A 19,429-nucleotide genomic window follows, 5' to 3' on the forward strand; every position below is an offset into this window, starting at 1 on the left:
GAAAGTTTGAGCTATTGGCATTGCTAAATAATGCAACACCAATAGCTCAAACTTTAATAATACGAGACCTGTTACATTGCAAATGCTTGTTCAATGATAGAGTTGAACTTAAAGTGATATTGCGGAAATCATTATGTATGCCACAGATTCTTTAACAGGAATAACATGAAGGAAGATATTAGACTGGTAATTGCCACTATCTTAATCTTAACTATAATAACACCGCCCTATTACACCCCCCAATTAAAAATAAAACCATCTGCATGGTCCCAACTATTTTAATTGGCTTCGATTTATCAACAATTTCTAGAAGTAGCAATGTGTTCCATTCAGTTATAGAAAACAAGTGGTGCGCAGCCATAGACGTGGTTTCAATTATCACGCCCGTGTCTGGGCACAATAATTGAAATCCCATGGCCTATTGGTGTCTATTGGTGTCTATTACGTGCAGCAAGCGCGTAATAGACACCAACAGGCCATGGGCCGAGCAATGTGCAACGAAGTCCTAAAACAACTGAGAAAGGAAAGGTTGTCAAAATAAGATGGCAAATTTAAGGGTGCATAGTATAAAAAAATAAATACTCATCTACTTTGCTACAGATGTGGGAGCAACAGACATTTGTAAAAACTGTCCGGCTTTCGGAAAAAAAATCAAAATGCAAGAAGACTGGGTATGTAGGACTGCGTACGCCTAAATCGCTGCGTCGGCTTTTTGTATCCAGTCTGCTGCACCCCATCTACTCCCTCCGCTGTGCACCCAGGCCTCACTGCTCACCTTTTTGCGGACAGGGCACCTTCTACATCATGCCACCGAGAAGTCTCACATTTGGTGCTGAGTCTTGATATCGCTATGGCACAGGACATACTCGTGCACCCATCATCATCGCAGGTTGCTCACCCGCTCAGTCCTTGCGGTACCACTAACTCAGTGACAAAAGAGGGCACGCGCGTGGTGATGGTCCACCCTGTTCGATAGTTCAGGCCTACGTGAGGTGTCCAGACTACCAGGACGGGTCATTGCAGCGCATGCGATGGGAGCAATCTAAAATGGCGTAGAGCATGTGTGCGAGGTCTTTTTTATTGGTAGGTCACGTGTCTTGTGACGCCTGTGCTGGGTGGGTGTGGTGTGGGTGTATACTAGACATGAGAGAGTGTCTGTGCCGTTCTGACAACTAGACCTGTGACCAGCAGATAACTACAATGAAAATCTGGGCCATGTAGCGTTGTTGTCTTTTCCTGTAAGCATAAGCGGAGCGGGATGGCCTGACGTATGACAGTGCTGCGTGAGGCTGTGAAGAATGACTCCGGAGCTATGGGCGTGGCTCCCTCGTGCTTCAGGTGTCAGTGTTGTAGTGCTGCCGTCATCCGGGTCTTAAACGCAAATGTGTCATTATGTGAGTGAAGTCCCACAACATGGCCAATATGGAAGGTACGGGGTATCACTGACCCTATATTCCTCCATAGTTCCACACATAAAAGATGGTGGACATGACACATTTCTGTGGATATCAATGTTTATTGCACATTCAGTGGAGTGTTGTAGCTGTAGTAATACTAGGCCATGAAATGTTCAGGTTGCAGTTTAGGGCACATGAAGGGCAGCTAATTAGAGTGAGGCTTGTGGTCGGAGTTAGGCTGCGCCAACATATATAATTATGTGGTTAGTCGGGTACACTGTCAAACTTGGTGCTGGAAATCAGTGTTCGAGCCTCGGAGTCGCGTCCACATCCTGTTATTGTAGGCAAATCATGTAATCTCCGCATGCCTGAAAGTGTAATGTAAACATGGTGCTCTTGTAAAACGTTGAAATACTTTTGGGTCGAGTTCGCGCTATATATATATATGCTTCAACAATTTGTACATCATTTGTAATCGTGATTCGAATAAAAGATGAAACATGTATGCAATACATTTTAAAAACATATAGGTTTCAGGGGCATTAAAGTTCAAATTGTGAGCTGTGCTGTCCGCAGTGTAGACTGCCTTTCAGTGTTCGTTTGGACTTGCAAGATGAATTTGGTTATTGTACTAAAACTATAACTGATATAAAACAAGCTCTAGAAGGGAGGATACTAAAAGGATATTGTGTAGGTTTGATGGATGGTATACTTAGTTTCGTACTGCACTAGGCAATTAATGAATGAAGAGTCAATTTAATTGTGAGCCCTGATTACCACTGTGTAGTCAGGAGACAGCAGTTATCAAGGGCCCACGGCCACGTAACGTTGAGTAGAGCTGCATAGTATTGGCAATTCAGCGTGTGTGCAGCCAACGATGATAATGGTACACTGAGTTAGTGGCACCTGAAGCAACTAGCATGTGTGGAGCCTGCGATGATGCGTGGTCCGGGCAGGCCGCACTGGTAGCAATGTCTTTTGCCTACTCAATTTTGCCTTAATAAGGCCACGTGACAATTATTTATGGTTCACTGAGTTAGTGGTACGTCTGCATGTGTGGAACCTGCGATGATGCGTGGTCCGGGCGGGCCGCAGTGGGAGCATTGTCTCGAACAAAACATGAAACATGTATGGAATACATTGTCGAAATATGTAGGTTTCAGGGACATTATAGTTCAAATTGTGAGCTGTGCTGTCCACAGCGTAGACTGCCATTCTGTGTTCCTTTGGACTCGCAAGATTAATTTAGTTATTGTTCTAAAGCTATGACTAATATAAAACAAGTTCTTGAGGCAAGGATACTAAGAGGATATTGTGTAGGTTTGAGGGACGTTATACTTAGTTGTGTACTGCACTCTGCAATTAATGAATGAAAAGTCAATTTAATTGCGAGCCCGGATAACCGCAGTGTAGGCAGGAGGCAGCGGTTAGCAAGGGCCAACAGACACGTGGCATTGAATAGAGCTGCACAGTATTGGCAATTCAGGGTGTGTGCAGCCAGCGATGATAAGTGGTGCACTGAGTTAGTGGCAACTGAAGCAACCAGCTTTTGTGGAGCCAGCGATGATGCGTGGTCCGGGCAGGCTGCACTTGTAGCAATGTTTTTTGCCTAATGAATTCTGCCTTAATAAGGACACGTGGTGATGATTTATGGTGCACTGAGTTAGTGGTACCTCTGGCGCTCAGCGTGTGCGCACCCTGCGATGATGCGTGGTCCGAGCGGGCCGCACTGGGAGCAATGTCTTCTGTCTAATGAATTGTGCCTTAATAGGGCCATGTGGCAATGCCTTGTGGTGCAGTTAGTTAGTGGCACCTGAAGAACTCAGCGTCTGCACACCCTGCGATGATGCGTGGTCCGGGTGGGCAGTGTCTTGCCTATTGGTCTGCGTCATCTGCAATCGCCATTCCACCTGAATCGTAAGCCCTGCTGTCCGTAGTGTAGTTTGAAGGCAGTAGTCAGCACAGACATTGAGGAATGCTTTTTGTCACATCCTTTAACCAAATCTGAAGACATAGAGTGCAATTGTCTCTGCATTAAATACATCAAGGCTAGATTCAATGTTGTCCATAGTGTAGATCCAAATCTGAATTCAAGTTGTGAACCCTGCTGTCCGCAGTGTAGATCGAAGGCAGTAGTCAGCACAGACATCGAGGAATGCTTTTTGTCACATCCTTTAACCAAATCTGAGGACATAGAGTGCAATTGTCTCTTCATTAACTAAATCAAGGCTATACTTAATGTTGTCCGTAGTGTAGATCCAAATCTGAATTCAAGTTGTGAACCTAGCTGTCCACAGTGTAGATCGAAGGCAGTAGTCGATACAGACATAAGTCTGTGGTGCTGTAAGCTGGGTTTGCAGGGTGCCTGTGTCAAGGAGGCCTGTGGTCATGGTGGCAGTCCCGTGGTAGGGTGAGGGCCACCGCTCTGACAGACTCTTTTGTCTTCGCGCAAGAGAACCAATCCCAGGGCATGGCCTTTGTATTTATACTCTTACGCTGGAGTTGCGTATGTTGGAACAGTCCACTCCGCTTTCGCTTCAAGGGGGGGCACAATACAGCTACATGACCGAGATATTCCCCAGTGTTTGAGAAATTATGGTTGCATCCACTGTCCAGTACACTACACGTATCAATACTATATCTCTACATGGAAAGGTTTGCTGTTTGTATAGTGAGCTGTGTACAGCATATCACCGGTACACTTGGGATTGTATGAATTATTGTTGATGTGCGAGTTCCCTCCCTTATACATAGTTGGTTGCCACATCTCCGAAGATTCAGCTATTGTGTGGTTGAGGGGATATGGTATTTTGGGAAGGTCCGTTGTCCTGTTTTATGCTGCCTCTGAGGTAGTTGGGGGGAGTGGTCAGCGGGTGGTTGTGGTAGCGCTGGGTGTTGTGATTTTGTCGGGTGTCGGAGCTGCATGATTAGTACCTCTATCACATATTCGTCTTTAGATATGGGTGTGATTTGGGTGTAATTCACGCAGTAGATAGTCAACCTGCTTACACCAGTTAAATGTTGATGTTAATTTGTTACTGGTAAGTGGGGCTATCGTCTATTTTTCGGTAGCATTGCAGATTTGGCTGGTTGTACAAAATATGGGGAAGTGGTGTTTTCGTGTTTTTTTTCAACGGGAACGACTAGTTTGTATGTCATTAGCGTTAGTTGTGGTTCTGGTTTGTGGCGATTTTGTTGGCGGAAGGTATTAATGGAAGAGTGGTGATATTTGCAGTTTTTACTAGGTTGAGAATGGGATGATAATTAAAAAAGACAGAAAAAACAGATATGCTTAATAAACATTATAATTAGCATTTAAAAAACCTTTGAAATTCACAGATAAATACTATAGGTTTCAGGTATGTATTAGTTAGGAATTAGCATTTGAAAAACCCTATAAATTCACTGAAAAAACCATAGGTTTCAGGGGTGTTATAGTTAGCTGGACATTTCACTCATACAAAACCATTGAAATTCCTCCTTTTTAGTTAGTTGTACTAACTATAACTCGCACGCCCGCATTCCACTGCTGATGAGGTCACATATTACATCATTCATGACATGGTCAGTAACATCACTGATGACATCACTGATGACCTCTCAAATGGCATCACTGACGACATCACTGATGACATCATCCACGTCTGTCATATTCTTATCTGTTGCATTGCCATCATCATTAGTATCTAGTTTAGCTATAGCCAACAGGTTATCAACATCTCCAATTACAAAATCATTTTCTATCAAAGTACTTCGGTGCTCTTTACTTTGGTTACGTCCCAACCTCTTTAATTTGTGCAATTTTTTCAATTTTTTTTGTAATTGGAGATGTTGATAACCTGTTGGCTATAGCTGAACTAGATACTAATGATGATGGCAATGCAACAGATAAGAATATGACAGACGCTCTAGGATAGATGGTCTTTACCACAGGGGCGGCGGCTAAAACTCCGTTTAGAGTCAAATCTACTTTCATACCATTGTTACCACATGATAACATAGACACATTTCAAGATTGTACCATCAAGGAATTAGAAAGGTTAAGACACATGCCTAATAACAGCAAAAATACTACGAGGAACATGACACACTCAAAGGGAGGTGCTTTAATCCTTTAAGGAATATCCCAGTATAGTGACACACCCTGAAGACAAAGGAGGCAATATAGTCATTCTTGATAGAGATGACTATATAACAGAAGCATCACGCCAACTGATGGATAAGAAGTTCTATATATCCATCACGCAGGATATATATAATGGTAATATCACCAGCATATGGGAAAAACTGACAACTTGGAGGGACAAGGGCTTATTGGCATGGGAGGAGTTCTGTTATTTGAAAAAAGATCATCCAATTTTGCCCATTTTTTATCTGATACCAAAGTTACATAAACATGACAAACAGCCTCCCCGGCGTCCTATAGTATCATCCATAGGAAGCGTAAGTGAACATATTTCCAAATATGTTGACCATTTTTTGAGAGATTTCATTGTACTATTGCCTAGTTATCTTCGTGATACCAAAGATTTTCTATGTAAAATTGAGCATCTCATATGGAATCCAGAATACATGTTCATTGTTCTAGACGTACATTCTCTATGTACCATCCTTGACCATGAGCAAGGATTAGAGGCATGCGAAGATTATCTCCTAAGCAGGCCTCTCAGATTTCTGAAACATAGCAAAATTATAATTGAAATGACGGACTTCTGTTTAAAAAATAACATCTTTGCCTTCAATGGCGCCCTCTACAGGTAGGTGAACGGTACTGCCATGGGTTCTTGCTTTGCTCCCAGTTTCGTGAATCTGTTTATGGGCTACTGGGAGCAAGAAATCTTTGGCAGTACCACCCTCCAGCATGACCTCACCAAGATCGTCATATGGGTACGCTATATAGATGATCTGTTCATCATTTGGAAAGGGACTAGGGAGGATGCTGAAGATTTCATTTAAAAACTGAATACCAACAAATATAACATCAAACTGTCTGGAACCATTAGCAATACTAAAGTGGATTATCTTGATGTAAGCCTGGAGATCAAACAGAACAGGATATGTACCACCCTATTCCGTAGGGCAACCGCAGGTAACAGTGTTCTTCATGCCCTCAAAAGTCATCCAGAAGTACTCAAATGGTGTATCCCCTTCAGGGAACTGCTGAGGGCCAAAAGAAACTGCAATAACCCAGAGGCATACACCTTGGAGAGGGACAACATCATGGAAAGGTTCAAAACTAGAGGTTATCCAGCCTGTTTCTTGAGAAAAGCAAAAGGAAAGAGCAGACATCATCAATAGATCGGAAACACTCAAAGACAAATATCATAGCACCGGTGATGACACAGATACAACACGTGTAATTTTCACATACAATAATGCATCACAAAAAGTTAAACAGTTGCAAGTGAAACACTGGGATGTATTTAAGAGTGACAATGTGATGGGTAATCTTATATCAGACAGACCAAGTATCACTTATAGACGCAGTAACAACATACGAGATCTGGTATCGAGGAATAACATCACACACTACCCACAAAACAAAGGAACAGGCCTACAAGGCTTCTATCCCTGCAGGCACTGCAAGGCGTGCAGGAATACCAGATACAAGAGTGATTTGAATTACAATGGAGTGCATAGGAAAATTACACAGTTCCTTACATGCAGCACGAATTTTGTAATTTATGCCATTGAGTGTCCATGTAAGCTTTGGTACATTGGCAGCACAACATGTAGTGCCAAGAAGCGGGTACTAGAACATCGTAGGGCCATCACCAACCAAGACCCCAAGTACCCAGTGGCATGACACTTTAGTGAAAAACATTTCTCTGATGCTTCAGATATGAACTACATGATCATTGAACAAATCATGAGAAACCCAAGGGGAGGGGATAGAGAACTCGCCTTGAGACAACGAGAATCCAGGCGTCTAATTAAATTTCGAACAGAAAGTCCTGGGGGTATCAACATGGACGAGGAGCTCTCCGTTTATTTAAATGAGGGATGATGATTTCTTCTTCTGTAATCACTTCTTCTCTGTGGTCATACCATTAAACTAGTAATAAGGGTTTTTATTGCCTTTCTCCTTTTTGTTTTGATGTATAACAATGTATATAAAATATGTCAATAAGAGGACGGTTATATAATGTAATTTTTCATTTTTTGATTTTTTGCAGGAGAAAAGGAAGGGGCCCTTTCACCAGTATGCATGAACACGGGCAACCTACACTTTTCATCCGTCCTGTATGCACTTAGTATCACGATCCGAAAGTTGACACATCACCAATTTTCCAATTCGTCACTGGAAGTTCACAAATCAATGCATATAATTATGATGGAAATATTGGGCACTGGCCGATAATGTCGTGGACAATGACTAGGACTTTATCTATGGTTGGACTGGCAAGGACAAATGGACACATGTTGATTTAGGCACTGGCCATTAATCAGGCTGAGTATGATAAACTCAGACGCATCCTCACTATGTGGCTGATTTAAACATGAGACATGGGTGTGGATACTTTCCCGCAATGCTTGACAGGAGAGATCACACTAGTACCATTGGCAGACAGAGTTCAAGAATGGCAAGGGAGGACATGTCATCAGTATATTTACCTGATTTCCTAATGTAAATATGTACAGTTTTATTTACAACGTAATCGATCAGCTAACAGTATGTGTGGTTGACTTACTTTCATGTATAATTGCAAATTGAATTGCTCGATGTATTGACATATAGTCACACCGTTCCAAGATGTCTGACATGGCAAGGTTGATACACCGATTAGTCCTTTGTTGATGTTCACGTCATTTTCACGTTCGTGTAACTTTATTTAGTGATGATTATTGTGTGCACCCTCACACGTGATCAAGGCTTGTTGCCGAAACGCGTAGTGTGAAATAAATCGATTACTTAACTGAAACTTGGATTGCCTTGTCCTTCCTGAGAGCGTACTATACTTGCACTTTTGGAAAATATTGAATTACCAGCGTGCTCCACCGGGGTGTACGCCACCCTTCGTGGGGTCCCAGCGTTCCAGTAGGAGCCTTTTCTGTGCTGGATATATATATATATATATATATATATATATATATATATATATATATATATATATATATATATATACACAACTATTCACAATATAGAATTCATGCATATTGTAATTCTCAGATTCATCAAATTTAAAGTGTTATCTTATGATGTTTACTGTGCAAATTCCCTTTCTACCGCATTTAGCAGAGGTCACAATGTAAAGCCACTTCAAATTTTTTTGCCCAACAGTTTCGTAAAAGCCTATTGGATTTAACATTTGTATTTCACACTAAATAATTCAAACCCATTGCATTTGACATCACTTTTCATAATAAACAGATCACATCAATGACAACTTGTATAAGGTGTCCGAATAAATCAATATGGCCTATACTCTTGATCATTGGCTTGCCTCTATATTCAACACAGGCCTACCATTTTGAGCATAATCTGTGCAATACAAGCACTCTTTTTCAGAAGACGTTCACAACTTTTGACAGTTGAATTCAGTAGGGAGGAAGGTCAAAATGTGGGCAAAGCCAAACCCCTTCTCTCAGTAATGCTTCTTGAAGCTTTTTTTTTCTGTTGATGATATATGGTCTGGTGACAGCTGAACTTAAGAGGTAGCTGGGGAATACAAGCAACCAAAACTAAAAAAGCATCAATATGCTTGGGCCATTATAAAAACCTTGCATGGCAGCTGAATGGCTGTTTCCTTCTTACTCTGTGGGTGGCGCAACTAGGTGCTCTAAGAATGTGACAGTAGGTAAAGTTGTGTGATATATGAATGTAAACTTCAATTTCACACACTAAGAGACTTCTTTACAGTACGGCAGATAGGATACTGTCAATATCTTGCAGCTATTCCATCTGCAGGATTACAAGTGTCATACACTATAATGCACTTGTAACATGGCAGTGGGAAACCTCCCACATTTGTGACTGAATATCCCATCCACCAAAAGATAAATAATTCCCTATGATGTTTCCCAAACTTGTGAAGTATTCATAATTAGCAAAATGTTGACTGCAGGCTAAAATCCCTTATTTTTGCAAGAAACTCTTAAAGATAAATCCGACTTTTATAGGATGTCACCATTTTATATTATAATTCAATGACAGTATCCTTCATGTAGAACATTTTAAAACAATGTGTGTGTAGTTTGGGAAGGCAAATGTTATAATCTTCCACTCCCCTACTTATTATTTCAACAATTTGTTTACAGGTAAATCCAGCAAATGTGCCCAAAGGAGAATTTCAACTGTACCTGCCATGGTTTGAATTTCAAGATATCTGCACACATCTCATTGAGGAGTGAGTGTTCCCAATTGCTGCATGCATTCAGCTCGTGTAAGGCCCAGGCAGTAGCATAAACTGCAGTGTAGGTATTGTACTGCCCTCTCAAATTTGTTACATCATTGTAGCCGATATGAAGCTTGTCTAGTTTCTCATTTCCAGTGCAAACAGAGGATGAGTTCCTCAATATGCTAGTGGACTCTTTTGCATTTACCCACTTGCACCCAAAAGCCTCTTCCCAGAACTTCATTAGAAACATGTCTTCTGTAGATCTTGAAGGATGGACGCTGTTAAGATGCTCTGCAAAGCCAGGTATTTCTCCACTATAGGTTGCAAACCCAATGGTGCCTGTGAGGATCTGTGAGAACTTCTCCACTAATAAGACATTTGATGTAGACCATCCCTCGCTGGCAATCCAGATCTTCCCTGTTATATTGTGCTTCATCATCTCATCCAGTAAAGGAGTCACTCCAGCATCACTGGAGAAGATGACAATGGCAATTGCTGTTGAGCTTTTAATCACCTGGATAATATGCAATGCATTCCTGTCAGCACGGCTTAGGATAATGTTCTCAGAGAAGGCAATGCAAGCCCTGGCATTGGCCAACTCTAGCTTCAACACGTTAGCACCCTGTTGGCCATAGTCATTGTCTTCAATGAGGAGACCAACCCAAGTCCAGCCAAAGTGCACCAGCAGTTGGGTGAGGCCATGAGACTGGAAGTTATCATTGGGGATGGTGCGGAAAAAGGATGGGAACTGGTTTCTATCAGTCAGGAGAGGGCTTGATGAAACATAGCTGATCTGTAACGAAGCAAATTGTGTAATGGATGAAATCCTCTCTTTACAGAAATGTGTTCATAAAAACATTTGTTTCACTCAAGTAATGTGATGTATGAATAGAAAGGATCAAACAACTAGCATGACAACATGTAGGATTGATTGGTACTAATTTCGATCACTCACTCATTGTGTCGGCCTCCATCCTACGTTTGTTGTGAGAGTGGATTGTGGATAAAGATTATCTGATGAAGGGTAATCTGTTTGGTAAACTTGAAACCTGCCTATCTCAACTCAAAAGGAAGAAATTGATAGAGAAATTGAGACTGGAATAAGATAAAAATGAACCCTATCAACATCTAATTGAGATCACTTGCATCTCTTACTGCACACTTTGGAGTAAATCCATTGTTTGAGCTGACCTTCTCCTTCAGAAGACCTAAATCAGTAGCACACATTTAGCCAACAAAGAGTCATGTTTTAATGATAAGATGGGTGCCTTTTTTTGATCGGATTTTACTTGGAAATTTGTCTGAAGTCAGAAGCACTCTACCCAAAAAGGTTCCCCTCCTTATGTGCTATTTCAAAAGAGTAGGTTACTAACTAGACCATTGCTAATGAGTCAGGAAAATATTCCACACTTCTTAGTATGTCTAAAAGTAAGCCAACTATGAGCTCAGTTTCTATGCTCTGTTTCCCAAATAAAGGAGTATTGACCTGTTTGAGGCATCCCAATTGACTGGGAAGATACAGTGTTCATCAGTACACACACTATAGGTCTTTGGCAATAGTTATGTTCCTACCAGCAACAAGGTGGAGCAGAAAAGTTTCATGAATGAGAGAGTGGATATTTTGTGAGCTCCACATCATTATGGAAACATTTCTGGTACCACAAGAGATCAGTTGTAGTGCCAGATGCCAGTTACAAAAGCTACTGCCAGAGAAGATTTTTAGAACCACAGGTGGAAACAGTTTTACGCCACTTATTCTGCAATTTACATGGACACCAATTAAATCTGGTGGGCATGGCTGCTTGAATGGTATTCCGCGGTCAATCCTTACTGTCAATTTTTGACTTGGACCTTTGCCGTGAAAAAGTTTAAAATGATGGTGTGTAGTTAAAAAATTAATAAAGGGATAATATTGGATTCAGGGTTAGTAGTGGACACCTTTGTAAATGCAGCATTGAAGGAAACTGATTTTAGATGAGACAGAAGAACTGGAGGTTAGGCAGACCAGACATTTCTGGCTCTATTAATCCGGGATTTGCTTTTTCTTTTCTAGAAAGCTACTGTCCATCCATGTTGTAATTGCATCTAGGTGAGTGACACGTTCTGAGGTAATGGTCAGTATGGTCAAAACAAGAAACAATTACCATTAGAAGGGCACACTTAAAGAATACATGTGTGTGCTTAGGGGTGGAAATCTTCCATTTCTGATGATAGGTACCACTACTACACAATGCAAAGGCTTATATGTAAATAGGGTACAAGACTATACCATAAAATGTTTAAAATGTTACAGCTCAGTACTCAATCTTAATTTAGGCATTGGCACATATATATGTAGTTCTAAAATGTGTTTTAATCATATTAGTGTATACCTGTGTATCTGTGCCCTGAATATGTTACCGATATACTAGGTATGGGACTCATTAGGGTATTAAAGTGACAGATGTGAATTGGGGTGGGTTCTGATGAAACAGTGACTCTCTGCCTGAATGAATTGAATAATCACAATAGGGAATCCATAAATAAGCTAGAAACCTTGTGGGACACATTTATGAAGATTGTGGTTCAGGGCAGTGTGGCATGGCACCTTGTCGTGCTGCAAATTGTGACTGACAAAGGGCAGGAATGTACCATACTTATCCAACACAGTGCATTTCTGTCGTTCTCTTTGCACTGGCATTATATTGGCAGCCTAGCGCCAATGCCGGCACCCTTGCATCGGAGGCTTTTCCCTCTTTTTATGTGTGCTTCAGAATGGAGCACACATAGAAAGAGGAAAAAACAAGGAGATATAAAGATGTTTCTCCTTGTTACTCCTCACCTGGGAAGGCATAACATTATTATGCATTCCCAGGTTTATAAGTCCTTGTAAATCTGGGATTGCGTAAAAAAATATGAGCATTGCTCTGGAACACCCACCGCAGTGCCCATGGATTGCCTCCCCTGCTTAGTATAAAGCAACGTCTTGATTTGCACTGCATTGCCTTACTCCAGCTGTAGGAAGCCATTCAAAGAAATGCAAAGGGGCTTTGTGTGGCTTCATAAATCTGACTTAGAGGATTGTGTCACCACTTTACTTGGTGCAAATATGAACTAAGCCTCTCATAAATATGCCCCTTAATCTATAGGTCTCGCTGCCACCTGTTTCTCGGGTCACCACTTCAATACAACTTACTAAGGACACCCTTCTCATGCTGTGACAGGAAATAGGCCCAGGCCCCAAAATAAAAGTAGCCACCTTTAAAGATATAATAAGCTAAAACAGTGCCCATTATTTGAAATTGGGCAGTTCTAAACTTGCTAAATAATGCTCCATAAGTGATAAGTGCAAGGTATGGGAGACAGCATGGGTTTGTGCTTCCTGCAGACAATATTTGCATTACTATCAGGGAAGTCAACAGGCACAACTGGTCCAGCAGACCATAAACCATTCATAAAAACGTCATCACACTGACGTGTCGAACAAGCTCATCAGTCACTGTCTGATCGCCCATAGTACAGTCTGACCTTGAAGGACACTCTCTGTAGTCCTGAACGTTTCATCTGCAAATAAGTGATTTCAGGTTTCTTAGTCTAATTAGTTTAATAGAAGCAAAACAAGGCTACAGACCCCAGAATGCAAAAGATTATCACACAAAAGTCCAGGAGTGTAAACAGTGTCCATAAAGACCTGATGGAGGTGGTCATTCCATCTTCTTCCAATCACTACAACTTTCTGATTTAAATAACCAGCTAAAAAAGTAGAGTTTCAATGATACTACAGAGGTGAGATGTCAGTGAGATTTCTCAAGTAACAGCTGCAGGTCTCCAAAGGTAGGTGGAACCACTTGTGGTACATTTAATATAGCAAACTTTGTTCTTGTCATAACAGTTCTTCAAATCCCACTTTTACTCTGTTAGGCAAGTACAATTACTGTAGATGGTTGTAATTTGGTGATTTATGGAATCTTACCTGTGGAAATCGATACAAGCCGAGCACCCGTGCCATGACAATTGAAGACGATGACCCAGCATCGCCAATGATGCTCATAAGTGGCAGGTTCTGCTGGCAGCGAAAGTTTGGTGCCGGGTGCTTTTTTCCTGCCAGCATCCACAAGGTCCCCTCGAGGGACCGCTGCCTCATCCTGCAGGAGTCATAGATCTGGAAACCGAGGGTGACATTGGGCAACAAGAAGGGGTTCCTATTGATCTCCTCAACAGCGAATATCATTGCCTGGAGCGCCTGGTAATTCTCTGTGCGGAAGCTGGAGAACAATCAGAGAATACCATGAAGGAATTTTATGCATCATGGATATAGTACAAAAGAAGTCTTCCAGTGATCAGTCACCAAACACCAGCCAGCAAATGTCCTCCTGTCCAGGCTCAGGGGATGACCTTGTCAGCGGTGCCCAGTATGTGAAACAACTGGACTATTTCAAATGTAACTCCTTTACAGATTGTCAGAAAATTAGAAGAATGTATGTCTATCCTTGCTTATTCGATTTTTATAAGAGTGAGTGTTGTTATCAGTTCTGCATTTCATCATAGAGCAGCACTTGAAACCAAGGTCATTTATGCTCAAGATGAACCTGAGTTTGAAACTATAAGCTGTCCTCCTCACCAGAGGTTGATTCACTGAGCAACAAGGGCCTTCGCTTTGTGCTCCTCGCATTTCATGAAATGTAGAGCTCACATCCACGACCAGCCCATGCACTCCCTTAAAATGGTGATGTGGGTGATGCCCTACAGACATCTCTTATTATTGACCTGGGACCGGATCAGGTGCACTTTGTGTGATATTACAAGTGTGTTTTGAAGATTTACCAATAAGCCAGTGGCAACCTTAAGTTACACTGACCTTGTGATGTGCCCTTCTCCCTGGGCTTGAGGAAGGTCACCCCTATCTCAATCAGAAGCTGTTGGAAACTCCTCCAGGCCTTGTGCTGCTCAGTTGCATATTTACCACTCCCTGCTACTGCAAAATGGAATTCTGAGCTGCTCTGCCAATGATCCTCATCCAATACATGGTTCACCCTCCTGATACTGCTCTGGTGATCCCTGCTACGATAAACATGAATATTCCAATGTTTCAACAAGGGTCTCTCTCCGGAAGTAACTGTCCTGCAATATATCAGTGCTATCTTCTGGAGTACCAGGATCTGGCAGACAGGCTTCAATGACCTCAAAATCAGGCAGCCTGACATTCGTGAGCTTAAGTAAAGTTCTTGCCACGTTAAACAGCATTTGAAACACTGATTACCAGTGAATGCTAGAACTGAATCTAATCAGGATTAGTGCGCATTGTATAGCTAATGCAATATTTGTCAATAAGTTGTTATTGCCACATCTTTCATAACATTTTATTCTGTAAAACATTTAATACCAAACTACAAATCCTAAAATATGTATGTTACTTGAGTCTAACTTCCAGTCTCAGGCAATTTACCAAAAGGTACCAGGAAATAAAACAGGTTGCTCAGAAACTCACACCAGAAGAAGCAATTATTAGAACTCTCATCTGATGGATTCTCAGCCCTCATTTCGTCCACACTTAGCTGCTTAGTGGACTGAGCCAGGTGCGAATGATTTTGGGTACAATTTTTAGAGAAAGTAAGTATCAAGTAGGAAACCAAGTGGTGTGATTAGTACCACGATTAGTTATCTGTGAAAGTGGGTGCAGTTTTTATTTGTTCTAAAACTGTAAGTCTCTGTATTTGATGAAACAGCTTTCTCAGCAAAAGGACAGGTAGGTGAAAGAAGAGAAGAAAGGGCAAATAGAGGAAAAGAGGAGGAAAGAAAGCAGTGTTGTCGAAGAAAAGAATGATAATGATAAGCATTGAAGGTGATACATGAGAAAAAAGAGGTCAAAGCGTAAGTAAAAGAGCATGGGAGCTGAGGAGAAGAAAGGAGAAATATAAAGGAGATCGAATAAAAGAGGAAAGAGGAAGGGAAGGCAAGAAAAAGGCTGAAGAGTTTACAAAGGAAAAGATGTAAAGAAAGAGCTGGGATTAGGAGCAACAGAATAAATAGGAAAGAAAATGAAAAAAGATAGGGCCAACAAATATTAGAAAAACAGATGAAAGGAGACAGAAAGGGGTGAAGAGATATTGAGGAGAAAGAAAGGGGGTGACAAAGTTCCGTCTAGAAAAAGAAAAGGAAGAAAAAATCGGAATGGCAAAGAAAAAAGGGAAGATAAAGATGTGAGAGAAAAGGGGAATAGAGGATATCGGAACTGGTGGGAAGAGATAAGGGAGAAATGGAGAAGAGAGGAAACACAAAGTGAGGGTTGAATATAGGAAGAATAATACAAATGTGAAAGGGAGCATATGATCTTGAGGGAAAAAGCAGATAAGAAAAAACTAAATTAGAGAGGGAGGGGTAGGTGAAATTGAGCAGACATAAGGATGTCAGAGAGAACGTTTGGAAAGAGAAGAAGAGAGAGAGAAGGACAAACTAAGACAATGTATACATGTGAAAGAGGAAGAAGTAATGAAATATAGAGAGGGCAGGTAGAATGGATTGGGAGGAAGACATGTAGGATGCGAAGGAAGTTTATAATAATAATCCATATTTGTAAAGCTCAAACATATCACTCCTTAACGTTTCAGATTGGGAGATTAAGTGGCTATTGCCTAGAGTCACATGGTGCTGAGCTGAGCCGCCGCCAGCGACTGAACGGAGATACCCGCATTCTGGCGTCAGCCATTCTGTCCGCTGCGCCACACCTCTCCCTTATAGGAGCATACGGATGGACAGTTAGAGAGATAGGAAAGATGTAAAGAAAAACATCGCAAAGGAAAGGAAGCAGAGGGAAAAAAGGAAAAATAAAAATATATAACTAACAGAGGAAGGGAGATGCAGGGTAAGAGGGAAAATGGAGTAGAGCGTGAAATAGGCGAATGTGATGAGTGAAGGGAGAGAGGGATTGAGATATGGAGAAGAGACAAAGGAGGAACTCGGAGACCTGTGGTCAGGGGCTTGGCGGTCATTAGTGCAGCTGGTAGAAGGTGCTGAAAGATGGCGTAAAAAAGGGGGAACACGATACAGGATTGCATTACGGTACCTCTGGCAGGTGATCGGTGCAGGTGTCACAGTGAAGTTGGCTTGCTGGAATTCCACGTCATCATGAAGGGGGAAGATCCCACCTAGAATAAGGTCTCCATCTCTGGAGAGACCAGTCACCTCATTGATGGGAAGTCGACATGCCCGGTCCATCATCTGGGCAAAGTACACTGGCAGAACAAAGTGTATCAAGACAAAGAGAGAGATCTTAGAGAGGGACCGCTCCATGGGCCTTCCTGTAGTCATGCACTCCTCGGTCCAGGTGGCCACAATGACCTCAGCCCAGAACTGGTGCAGCCATTATAAGAGCGAAAAGTTGTACTAAGCAGAGATAAATCAAGGGTGGACACCAGAGTTCCTTCCCTTTGAAGAATTACTACTGGTGCTGATGCAGTGGTTGGGTAATTAGATAAATATTACTGCAAATATCTGCAGCAGATCTGTGGGTTTCTGTTGGTCTACTCACTTCGAGAAGTCATTAGCCCATGGATGATTACAGGCTGGCCACTATAGCTACCACACTAGTACGGAATGGGCAAGCTCAATGTCTGTCTGGAACTACTCCAACACTGTACATACCTATACAATATGGTAAGGTAGGACAAACCATGAAATTAGTGTTTCTAAGTAGCCCTGTAAACTACACTTTAGAAAGTGGGGACAGAGGATGTACAGATGTTATCTGAACATCAGACTTGCTGTTTAGAAAGCGGGGACAGAGGATGTACAGATGTTATATGAACATCAGACTTGCTGTTTAAAGTGTGAAGAGGAGCAGAATTCCAGCCTGGGATTCCCCTTCTGCAAGCAGAGTGCCTTCACTCTCTTCAGCTGGGGACCTAGAACCAGGTCTGGGTCAACCAGCGAGTAATGTAGCAAGTTCCAGGCTTTATATACTTAGCCTGGCCTTTGTGTGGGAGGGGTGAGATGAGAGAAGAAGAGTTGTTTACTTTAAGTGCATAATTAGGGAATACCTTAATTTCTTTTCTTGCTATTATCAGAAGTTCACCTGGGAAAACACGCTCTTACTAGGATACAGGCTTTAGAGGCTTGTTTTTTCCTCTAATATGCGCCCCAGTCTACGTGATGTTTTCCACTGGGTAGGATGTAACACACTTGAGCAGGTTGGGAGTATGCTTCTATACCTTACTTCAGTGTTTCAGAAGCTGGTCACCACTGACAATGTTTGCTCACTCACACCCAACTGCAATGTCTCATTTTTCAATAAAATCTGTCTTCTAAAATTAATATGCACTATCAGCGTGATTACACTACATAGTCTAGGTCCCGAATATGCAGTTCTCCTGTTAATATGTCATAAAGAACTGAGGGGTGATTTACGAGTTCTGGCGCATCTCTGCAAATCAGCAGGGATGCGCCAGAACAGATGCGACACACAATTCCCACCCTGCGCCACCACAAATGCGTTGGGGCAGATTTACGAGTTCTGGTGCATCTCTGCAAATCAGCAGGGTTGCGCCAGAACAGATGCGACACACAATTCCCTCCCAGCGCTACCACAAATGCATCACATTTACAATGCGACGTACCATGGCGTAAGGATAGGGCGGTGCGTGTTGCATCCTGTGGCTTAAGGGCGGCACATTGCTGGAGTTGTGTCGCCAACGCGATGCAGCCCCAGCAATGCTCAGGGGTGCCCTATGCCTAACATGCCGCGTCACTCCTTACACCTGCTTCAAGCAGGCAAGGGGTATTGATGCAGCATGGATGTAAAAGTGACTCAGTGAAATCTTGTAGATTTCACTGCGTCACTTTTACGAGGCGTTCCTGCGACGGAACGCCCACCTGCTGCAGGGCCTTACAACGTGACCTAGACGCGTCACGTTGTAAATAAGGCGCAACGTGGCGCATGGTTTACGCTGCCGCTGCGTCACAGAAGTGACGCAACTGCAGCATAAATGTGGCTTGTAAATCTTCCCCTGAGTTTCTAATAACATTTCTGGCAGCCATTTCAACTGTATTTAGACATAGGACGGACATTTGGGAAATGACCTTTGGAAAACATTGCTCCCTCTTTCACCATCAGCAAACAGGTGGAAGAGTTATCTATGAAAAATACTATGTGATGTGCAGAAGTAAAGGTTAGACACTTGGGGGTCCATTATGATGTCGGGCAGATTGCCCCCGCCAGGCTGGCGGTAGCCACCGCCAGCCTGGCGGGGGCAATCCGCCCGACATCCACACTCGTTTCCCCCCCCCCGCCATACTAATATGGCGGGGGGGACCTCGGCGGACGGAAAGACCGTCCGCCGCTTTTCCGCCCCGATCGCCTTGCGGCCGGTGCGGAAAAGGAATAATATGGTGGCGGTGTCTATCAGACACCGCCAACCATATTATGATGGGCGTCTTTAGGTGCCTTTCCGCGGCGGCGATGCCGCTACGGAAAGGCATGCGGTCTTCACTCTGGGGGCCCCCTGCGGGCCTCCAGAGTGAAGGAGAGGTGGGGGGTGCACATGGGAGGTACCTGTGGTACCCCCCTTTATTTGCATTAACAAAGCGGCAGGCACCGCGCGGTGCCTGACGCTTTGTTTATGCAAATGCATCAATGCATTTTTAGCATTGTGGCGGGCAGTGCAGAGAGCACCGCCCGCCACAATGCTAAAAATGCAGGATGTGCCCGCCACTGTGGCG

General features: G+C 42.7%; 1 protein-coding gene across 1 annotated transcript in view; it reads right to left on the reverse strand.

The window, feature by feature from the left end:
* The window catches only part of LOC144797932 (extracellular calcium-sensing receptor-like), a 126,696-nt gene extending 109,763 nt beyond the window's left edge, over positions 1-16,933 (reverse strand). The window contains exons 1-3 of the mRNA XM_078668734.1: positions 16,779-16,933; positions 13,689-13,980; positions 9,699-10,529 (exon numbers count right to left, since the gene is read on the reverse strand). Coding sequence (XP_078524860.1) covers positions 9,699-10,529; positions 13,689-13,980; positions 16,779-16,933 — 1,278 coding nt within the window. The remainder of the gene's footprint in view (positions 1-9,698; positions 10,530-13,688; positions 13,981-16,778) is intronic.
* Positions 16,934-19,429: the final 2,496 nt, after the last annotated feature.

Source organism: Lissotriton helveticus, chromosome 12 (genome assembly GCF_964261635.1).
Source record: "Lissotriton helveticus chromosome 12, aLisHel1.1, whole genome shotgun sequence".
Lineage (NCBI taxonomy): Eukaryota > Metazoa > Chordata > Amphibia > Caudata > Salamandridae > Lissotriton > Lissotriton helveticus.